We start from the raw sequence: 11,043 nt of genomic DNA, 5'->3' as shown, positions 1-11,043 counted from the left end.
TTAGGTTTATCACCTCGTGCCTGCTAGTCCTGGTACGTGAACTCGTACCAGTGTCAATGCAAACCCGGCAAAATATATTATTAGGTTTATCACCTCGTGCCTGCAAGTCCTGGTACGTGAAATTGTACCTATATAGAACACAACATAAGCATAAACAAATCTCAAAATAACAGAAATAAGGAAAAATATGTACCGGCCACGACATCGGGTGCTGCGCGGACCTCCTACACTGTCAGCTAGAATGCTCTCCCACTAGCTCTCGGGGTCTCGGCCTTCACTGGCCGGCTGTCAATAGCACACAAGGTAGTGGGAGTGGAATCCTGAACTGATCTTTGGGTAAGCTGGGGACACTCGGCCTTTCGGTGGCCCGTCTGATTGCAATGAAAATAGACCGAGAATCCCTTGGGGCAATCCTTCGCCATGTGACCCTCCTTGCCACATTTGTAGCAAATCCCTTCTTGGCAAGACCCCTCGTGGCTCTTGCCACACTTGCCACAAGTGCGGCCCTTCTAGCCTCCCGCCCTCGCATCAGCGGCCCTTGCATCACCGGGCTTAGCCCGCTTAGTCGTCGGCTGCGACTGAACTGGTCTACGGTCCCTCCCCTGGGACTACCCCTCCTCTCTCGCTTGTAGCTCTAGCTCAATCTCCCTCCGCCTTGCATTGGTCTGAAGCTCAGCAAATGTCTGGTATGACGAGTTCGCCACGAACTCCCGTATATCCTTCCTCAGTATGCTCAGATATCGGCTCACACGTGCCTGCTCGATAGACACGTGCTCAGGGAAAAACAGTGCCTTCTCATGGAACATCCTCGTGATCTCGGTCACAGTTTCTGTCTTCTGCTTGAGAGACAGAAACTCTTGGGCTAACTGTTCCCTCTCCATCGGGGGAACATACTCATCTCGAAACATCCGTGTAAACCTCTCCCATGTCACTGCAGCATGATCTGCAGGAGTAAAGCTGGTAGTCATGAACTTCCACCAGTCCTTCGCTCCCAAGCGAAGCTGGTTCAGCGCAAACTGAACTCTCAAGTGCTCTGGGCATGAACATGTGTAAAAACATCCCTCGATGTCGGAGATCCATCTCATAGCAGCTATTGAATCTTGCGCCCCATCAAACTCCGATGGCTTCATGTTGCTGAACTCCCGTAGCAACAAGGAGTCACCTCCCTGTGTCCTGGCAGCGCCTATGGTTGCGGTGGTTGCAGCAACAGCAGCCTCAGTAATGACAACATAGCACTCATCATACATCTCAATCAACGTGGTCTTGATAGACCCAAACATCTTCGGTATCGCCTCTCGAATGGCTGAGGCCACGTCCTCATGAATGATCCTGCAGATCTCATCGTCACTGGTCCCACTGCTCCCGGGGTTGTGGCGTGTCCCCACCATGATGTCTCTGAAACACAACACAAAACTATCAGAGACTCGCTCGAATATACTCACACTCGAATGCCCGCCCCTACATGCTCCTTAGCATCTTAAGGATTCTTACTTGGATTGCATACAGATCCGGTGCTTTCAGTAGTACGGGCCCAATACTACCTTCCACACCAATCTATAGTCATTCCAAGTCCTCCTCCCAGGATTCGAACTCACAAGTACTCTATTTCTCACAATATCAAACTATTCTCTTAGTAGGGTACCCGTATGCTCATCTAGGTATCTCTCCTAGAGTATCCCTCGACTCAGAACTCTTTCTAAGAAATTCCTGCTAGATACTCCTACTCAACACCTACTCAAGGAAAGTAACAGATAGTGACATTTCCTAAGCTAAGGCATCACAAATCAGGCATCTCTAGCCCTAAGATATGAACTTCCTAGCCTATTCTCTAGCATGCATCCTGAACACCACATAATATCTTATAATATAAACATACAAGGATATTTTGGGAAATCACCGTTCGAGCTCTGGCTGATTATACACAATGCTCCTTCTCGTTTTTCTCTTAGAAACTCTTACTCGTTTTAGAAAAATCATTTCTTTTGAAAATCTTTCTCAAATCCTTAGTTTGAGACCAGACATACCCGAAGGTGCATCCGAATCCCTCAAACCAAGGCTCTAATACCAACTTGTAACACCGTAAATTTTCAAACCAAAATTTTCATTTATAAAACACATAAACTTTTGAAATATCTCATAAAATCACAAGTGTCTCAATTGTCAACATAAATCCACAATAAAAGTCAAATCCCAGAATCCTCAACATAGTCTCGGGCAGGTGTGTACAATCATGCTGGTGCCTTCCCGCGGTCCTGAGAGGTACCTGAAACACATAACACATAACACGGTAAGCATGAAGCTTAGTGAGTTCCCTAAAATACCGCACATATCTCAAATAAGACCCTCCGGTCAATGTGTCTCAATGGAGACCCTCCGGTCCCACAACTCGGATGGACCCTCTAGTCCTAACTCACTAAAACTCATAATAATATTACACAACATAATCACAAAAGACATGATGCATGATATCACAATAATCAGAGCAAGCATACAAGACCTTCCGGTCACACAAGGTCACCACTCATGATAAGTATAGTGAGAAGACTCACCTTGTACGAAAGCTAAGGAAATGTGTACTCCTCGAACACGAATCACCGATTCTAGCCTCCGCCTATTCATATATGATAATTATCTCTAATTAACAGTTAAATCACAAATTCTAACAAACTAAGTTATTTTCCCTCTCTAACTCTTGGATTGGGGAAAAAGACCATTTTACCCCTCCACGGTCACCATGACTCATGATTGACCAAACCCTAAAGTCAACAATAGTCAAACTCGAGTCAACAGTCCATGTTGACCCAACTCGCCGAGTGCACCTATGTGACTCACCGAGTTCCCATTGTTCCAACTTAACTCGTCGGGTTGTCTCATCAACTCACTGAGTCACCCTTGCCCAGACTCTTCGGGGAAAACCCTAGCCGACTCGTCGAGTCAGCTTATTGACTCGTCGATTCCCCTAAGCCAAACTCTCATTCAGGCATTTTAAGGCAGATCTACCACTCCAAACTCTAGATCTAGCCTCCCAAGGTTCGAATGTTATGTAAAGCTTCAATCTTTATGTTCATGCATGGCATATTTGCTCCATGATGCCACTACAAGCTCTAACTAAGGTGTTTAACCACAATAACTCTTTTATGGCTGGATAAAGCTGGAACCTTTAGATTCTATGGACGTCACAAGGTCCAGATCTGATGTCTCAATGCTTGGCAAGCACAAGTCATACCAAATCTCAAGGAAATATGGAAAAAGCCACAAAAGATCCTCATTAGCAAGATCTAAACAACATGATGAGCAAGGTGATGGCTTTTACCTTTTAATAGAAGCTCCAAGTGAAAGAATACTGGATCCCACAACCTCTCCTCGTTCCTTGCTTGTATCTCACTTCTTCCCTTTCAAATGATTCACCAAAACACTCAAATATTAGCTCTATCACTCTCTCTTAGCTCAATGGCCGATTAGGGTTTCACACAGGAGGGTTGGGCAGCTGGTGAGGCGGAAATAAGGACATAAGTTTCCTTAAATAGGCTCTAAACCCGGGGATTTAGGGTTTCCTCACACAACGCCAACTCGGCGAGTCGGCTCTCTGACTCGTCGAGTCGGTCATTAAACCCACGTGACTAATCCAACTCTACTCGACGAGTCGGACACACAACTCGTCGAGTCACTCATTAAATCCCAAAATAAATAAATAAAATACCTGGGAGTCGGGATGTTACAAACGTAGTTGTAGACAACTGGAGGAAGAGCACCTCTCAATTCACGAAGAGCTTTCTTATCATTAGCTAATTTGAAAACGCAAATTCTTCACTTAATCAATAAGTGATTAATTGATTCTACTATTGTTTCGGTCAATCGATCTTATAATCATCTCAATTCTATTCTATAAATTTATCTTTTATTCAAATCAAATCAAATGGCTAATCTCAATGTGAACACGATGATGAACTACACAAATCTTCTTGGATCTGCAACGAAGATTAAGATGTTGATTCCCGAGTATTATGATTAGTGGACTGATCGGATGAAAGATTACCTAAATGTAATCGAGGAAGACCTGTGGAGGCCAATTGAACATGGACCTTATCGAGCAAATCTGATTCAAGCAGTTGTTAATGTTGGAGTTGCATAAGATATGATTGCACATGGGAATAAGATTGCAGAAAAATGAATCGTAATTAGCGACTCAAAAAGACGAAAAAAATACACAACGTAGATTCTTCAATCAAAGAAGTGAACCCCGCTCTGATATGAATTGTAGAGTGTTTGAAATAATGTTTGTATCAATCGAATCTAAGAAAGCGACAAAGAACACCCATATCTAAATAAGATATGTTTAGCTCCGATTACGTTTGGAAAGAGTACAAAGGTTTTGAGTACAAAGTGTAATCTGAGAGTGTTTGTTACTCCAGACCTAAGCATCTACCCTATTTATAGGGTACATCACAGACACAAAAAAATACATGTATGGAACATACAATGCAAAACTTAAAGTCCCTTGTAAATAGATAAGATAACGAAAGTACTTAACATTCGCTATTTACAGACGCGATACGTAAAGACATAGCTTTCACTAATCACTACAACTTTCGACTCTACAGGCGGGATGATGATTTATACAAAAAGATGAAATATGGAGGCGACAACCTTGAATTGATTGATCTAGGTTTGCAAGGGTTGTTACTTGCAAAATAAAATTTGGAGCATGCATTCGAAACATTCATTGAAGATGAACGGTACTGGTTGTCTAATGATTGTTTATTTTTTGGAAAATAGAGTTGCAACTTTTCCCAGTTGATATAGGTTTCATTTCTCAGGTTCATGTACTCTTTCTTAGACTAGGGTTTATGTTAGGTTTATTGACATGAAAGCACAATAAAGTGTTGGTGATGGTGGTAGTAGGAGGAGGTGTACCGAGGTTGTGGTGGGGAAGATAGGTGGTGGTTCTTCAGTTTAGACCTGGCAATTCGTGTATTCGTGTCATGAAAACGTGTCAGCCACGAATTTGACAAGATACGATTACACGATAAGAAATAAGTTTTATCTCAATTTTTAAGATGTATTCATGTCGTGTATCCGTGTCGTGTCGTGTCTCTCACAGATTCGTGTCTTCGTGTCTGAAATTGCCAGGTGTACTTCAATTTCAAAGTCCACGTGGTTATGGAAACATTTGACTATCTGAAGTCAATGTACACATCAACACTGTAACCGAAACCTACTCATTTTGAATAAAATGGTATTTTTAAACATGTAAATTTCGAGTTAAATGCTCTAACAAGTCCAAAAAAAAAAAGTTAAATTGTTACTTAAAGTGAAAACCGAACACTTTATCGTGCCTTCATGTCGATAACTCTTATATAATCCATATTGTGCAGTTGTGTAAGCTCTATAAAACAAGCTTTGGAAATTTGAATACTTGAACAAAACTAGCATTTATATGTAATCTTCTACATACAGTATTCATTTTTCAGTCACACTTTACTTGGAATGCAAATGTTATTGTTATAATAGTGGTGTATAGTGTATAGTGTATACACTATACATACACTTAATTAAGATATCTAAATTTGGTGATTGAAATACGAAAGAATGAAGTAAGATCAGGGCCATTTGGTGAACTCAAACACTTTAAGAACAATATCCCACCCAGTTGGGATCTGGGATATGAAAAGAAGAACATTTAGTACGTTCAATGCAATATGAAGGTTCCGGGCTGTTTCGCTTCCTTTCTGCATAGGGGGAACAAGAGCAGCAGCTGCAGCCCAAAGCACCGTTATTGCTGTTCCAAATACTCCCAAAATCAGTAAAATCATTATCATCGCTAAAATTGGTTGCCCTAATTGTGATTTTTCCTATGTTTGTTGTTTCTAAGATACCAATCAATCAACCAACAAGTTACCTGCACCGGCGTATAGATGGGGCCCCGGGAATAGCTTTCCGGTCCTGAGATAGGTGTTGACTCCGCCACCAATGGATTCAAACACACCAAACGCAAGCAAGATCGAGCCTGCGTTGAAATGTTTTTCCTTATATTGTCCCTTGATCAATTCCTTCCTTTCCTGTGAGATTTTATTTGGAGAGAATTTAGGGCAAAAAGTGTGATTACATGGATTGCAGAAAATTAGATGAGCAAACCTCAGAAAGCTGTTGAATTTTGGCTTGAAGTGGTGAAGGAGTTGTGGATTGGAGTGGGGTTCCCTCGGGGGTGACGGGAACAGGCTTCTCTAGCTTCTTCAACTCGTTAATCTCATCCTGAATTGTTCGCACCCTCCTCCATTGCCATCCCAAATACCCAGCATAAAGTGTATAAACGAACAGACCACCCATCACAATTGGGTGAATCAAGGCCAGTGATCTCCCCTCCAGTATCCCATATTCGCCACCAGCAGCAAATGCATCCTGTTGGTGCCGGAAAGAAGCCTAATTAGTAAATTGCAGTACCAAATATATGAAATTTACTGAATGGAATTCAACGGGAGGCATGCCTGTGGGTTTAAAAAGAAGGGTAATGTGACTGCTGAAAGAGGGAGAGAAACCGATTTTAAGTGGTGAAGGTGGAGGTGGAGGGCATTGATCGGATGATTAGAGACGTGTATTTTACTGGAATCGACGGATGGAATTAAGCATTGCGAAGGTGATGATGATTTAGAGGGAATCGTTGGGATTTGAAGAAAAGCGAGTGTGGCTGCCATACTTCTCTGTGTCCCGGTCGGTTTTCCAGCCAGTCAGCCAGAAACTGCAAGTGTACACGGGGAAGAGGGATATGAAGTTTGAAGATGTGAGGACTGATGAAGATAGGATGATGCCCTCGTGGCGCGTTGTGATTGGCTCATATGGGTTACGCTCTTTTTTTATCCTTGCAAACTCCATCACACTCCTACTACAAGAATCATTTACCACCATGAATTGAGTTTCTTTATATGTTGCTGATGTGGGTCTAGGAGAAACACAAGGCTTCCTACATCACTCTGTTTAAATCGAGAAATGAGTTTCATGAGAGAAGTAAAATACTTCTGGATATGTTCATAAGAGTATTTAATTAATGGAATTTATTTAAGAAATAATAAGGCTAATCTTATTTATTACTTTTCCAAGATTTAAGCAAAAAATTTGAGATTTATCTTTGCCATCCGTGAAAAACTGACATGGCCTGCGAAAATCATTTTAGTATTTAAGGTGTTCAAAATTGAAAACTTATCCATATTTGGGGAATGTTTTCACAGAAGTCATTTGCGAACATCATGGTATTTTTCACCTTCTATCATAATAAATGAAAATGATTTTGCCATCAGGCGGCGGAGTCAAGATTTTCATATAAAGGGCTTACATCTATATTTTCTTTGGCAATATCTGAATTAACAATTCTAAGTTAAATAGAATAATATAAACAAGTAAGTTAATAATCAAGTCATAGATGGGAATAGATATATAAAACCAACAAACCAAAATACTCGAAAACAATTAAGGCATTAAAGGTACATAGAAACATAGTCAAATATAGAGCTAGAGAGCCAAGGTGTGATATATATATATATATATATATATATATATATATATATATATATATATATATATATATAGAGAGAGAGAGAGAGAGAGAGAGAGAGAGAGATTTTGCAAGTGAGAAAGAAATAGAGAGTTACATACAACAAGAGGTCGAGAGTTCAAGATGGAAACTGATGAGATCTCAAGACAATGAGACAACGTCTACATAGAGTAACGATTTACGAATGGCGAATTATGATCGGTGTTACAAAAGATTGATGACTGATGCGGAGATGACATAGAGTGGCTAGTGTTTATATTTTTTAATTTGAGATTTTTCTTCTTTAACATTTTGTGGGTTTAAAAAAACGTTGTGTATTTTCCTAAACGTAAGTATTTTAAATTTTTGGTAGGTTAAATTTGTAATTATGATTTTTGAGACTTTGAATTTTAAATTCAGATTATCTTTTGTGATAACTTTTTGAATAAAATGAAACCTGAGAAAAAATCGATAATTGTATATCATTATTTGTTATTTTGTAATTTGTTTTAAAAAAATGATTTTGAAAGAAATGGGACGTGTCCATTCTTTAACCACAAAAGAAGCATGTAAGTTCTCTATGTAGAGAATGCATAATTATTTAATATATAAAATAATCATGTAAAAAAATCTATTCAAAGTGTTACGGGTGGCACTGGGCTTAAATGAATTAACAACCAATCAATGTACACTGTACGGTTAGGGTATTAGGCTTTACAAGTATATAAATTAAATCTGTTGGAGGTGGCAGAGCACGGTTAGGGTTATTAGGACATAGATCTTGGTCCAAAAGCCATAATACTCCAAACTAAAGCATACTAACATAGATCTAGACCTTAGACATCGTCTGAACACGTAAAGTTCCTAACTTTCCTTCCATGCATGACCTTCTGGGGCTTAAAACGCCAAAATAATACCTTAAAGCTTGCATGGGGCTTCCATGGTCATAAAGTTTGCACCTTTATGCCATGAAACCCCTTCTAGACCCCAGATCTGAAAGGTAGATCACTTGGGACGTCCATTTCCCAAGGACTAAGCTTCTTGGACCAAAAATGTAACACCCATAAAATTCAAGACAATTTAAAACATTTAAAACCATTAAGTTATTACAATTTGTTTTCAAATATTTTAAACATCAAAGTATCCCCATAATCAAATCATGAAAATATAAGGAGGTGTACGATCACGCCTTCGCCTTCCGGCGATCATCAGAAGTACCTGAAACAATAATCGATAAACGTAGGCTCGAAGGCTTAGTGAGTTACCCCCAAAATACCAACGCCATACAGATATAACCATATAATATAAACAACAGCATGCATAATGAGCCATCAGCCTGACTGGACCGTCTCGCAGGCATTCAGCCCATTTAGACCGTTGTCCGAGCCTTCGACATGTCTGGACCGCCTCGCAGGGCCTACAGCCTATCCGGACCGCTCGTCGGGCCTTCGGCCTAACTAGTATACATATCATACGCTAGCTAGCAAGTACAGATAGTCATAGAGATCTAACAAATCAATAATCATGGCAATCATCCTACAAGCAGGATACGGATCTAACCGATCACTAACATAACAACCATCCTATAACCAGGATACTGATCTAACCGATCTCTAACATAGCAACCATCCTATAGTCAGGATACAAATCATAAAGGGTCGACCTTGGTGCCTTAGACCCTATTGATATAGTGAGGAGAACTCACCTTACAATGTCGATCTGAACTGAAGAATCAAATTCCCGAATCACTGTCTCACCAAAAATCCCGAACTATCCAAAATAACGAATAATAAGTCAATAAATGGGAATATCAATCTTGACCAAGAGCCCTACATAGAATAATAGTCCATTTTGCTTTTTCTCTAATTTGGGCCAAGGCCCAATACCAAATCCATGATCCAAAAGTCCACATATACAAGGCCCATCATTGGCCCAATTTTCCAAATTGGGCCCAACTCCCTAATTGGGCCTCATTTAAAGATTCACTACCAAAACTGGCCCAAAATACTCTTATCCAGAGAGTCCAGCAAGGCCTAAGTCCGACTGGCCCAAAGGTGGCCCAATCCCGAAGCCCAAATCGCAAAAGCCCAACAGGGGGCGTAGGCTGGGCGTACTCCTCTGGTACACGGGTCGTACTCCGTCTCGCGTTGACTGGAAAATGGGACCATTGACTCGGTACGCGGGGCGTACTGCTCTCTACGCGTGGCGTACACGAGTCTGTACTAAAACTCTCATAAGTGCTTAATGGGTTAAGCACTTAAGCCCAAACTTCAGATCCATCGACCAAATGTGCCTAAGACTCATAAAGTCTTGAACTTTAAGACTTTGGACGTCCAGAAAGTTCTTAATACATGGTCTTAACCCATTAAGACCTTGCTACTCCATGCAAGGGATACACTTAACTATTGGGACATCATTTTTATCACTTAAGACCCTTTCTAGGGTCTGGAAGGATAGCTTAACATGTGCAAAACGCATCATGCACAATATTGGGGTTTTTGGGACAAGAAAAGTGCCAAAAAGATAAACAAGACAATATCTACTCAATATAATTGCCACGGTAGAAGATTTTTACATCCTGAAGCTTCTATAGGACAAGAGAACTTCAGATCTTCAAGCTTGCCGTCCTTCTCCAACTATTTGGTGCAACACCTTCTCCTTCAAGTGCTCAAAACACACACAAACTCACACTTACACACAAGGCTAGGGTTTGGGACATCTCTAGGGTATGGAGGCTGAAAGTGATGGGAGAAATGATCCATAAGGATGTTTATATAACACCCAAACCCTAAATATTAGGGTTTCCTTCTGACATGAGTACGCCCAGCGTACTAGGGCGCGCCTAGTACGCTCAGCGTACCCTTATGTACGTGCAACATACTCTTCCTGATCCCAAAATTGCAATTTAACCCTTAGGCTTCTCATGGCTTCACCCATCCATCCCTAGGGACTATACATGAAAAATCTTGGGATGTTACAACTCTCCCCCACTTGAACTAGGCTTCATCCTCGAAGCCTGTTGCAGCGAACAATTCAGGATAACGCTCCCGCATCTCGGACTCCGGCTCCCAAGTCTACTTGGATCCTTTCCGATTCGGCCACTGGTCTCCCTACATAGTTCAAGCGCCCTCCGATCTGAACATCACCCAGTGATACAACCGCCTCCGCATCCAATATGCGCCTTTGCAACTGCCAGACGTGAAGAGTGTCGTGAATCTGACTGAGCTTCTATGGAAGGTCTAACCTATATGCCACCTTGCCAAACCTGACAATAATCCTGACGATCCAAAGTATCGGAAACCCAAATTTCCCTCTTCTTGAAGCGGATTACACCCTCAAAACCTGGATTCCTTCTCAGGACACAATCGTGGATCATACGCGGCTGTCGATAATTTTATCTGCTCGAGAAGAGATTACATATTCTTTCACGGGAACACATTCGATAACCGAATTTTTAAGAGATAATACGGACTACGGAAGGCAACTAGGATATGACCCCTTATTGGGCTAATAGGATA

The 11,043-nt window shown here is 41.1% G+C and overlaps 1 protein-coding gene across 1 annotated transcript; it reads right to left on the bottom strand.

Annotated features, from left to right (window-relative positions):
• Positions 1–5,413: 5,413 nt before the first annotated feature.
• Positions 5,414–6,964, bottom strand: LOC145167905 (plant/protein). Its single transcript, XM_079087172.1, has 4 exons — positions 6,486–6,964; positions 6,136–6,399; positions 5,900–6,059; positions 5,414–5,779 (listed from the first exon to the last, which is right to left on the bottom strand). The coding sequence occupies exons 1-4, from the start codon at positions 6,690–6,692 to the stop codon at positions 5,601–5,603; spliced, it is 810 nt and encodes a 269-aa protein (XP_078943298.1). The 5' UTR covers positions 6,693–6,964; the 3' UTR covers positions 5,414–5,600.
• Positions 6,965–11,043: the final 4,079 nt, after the last annotated feature.

This window comes from Lactuca virosa, chromosome 3 (genome assembly GCF_052849685.1).
Source record: "Lactuca virosa cultivar CGN04683 chromosome 3, Lactuca_virosa_CGN04683_v6, whole genome shotgun sequence".
NCBI classification, from domain to species: Eukaryota; Viridiplantae; Streptophyta; class Magnoliopsida; order Asterales; family Asteraceae; genus Lactuca; species Lactuca virosa.
This window is presented reverse-complemented; position numbering and strand designations above follow the sequence as displayed.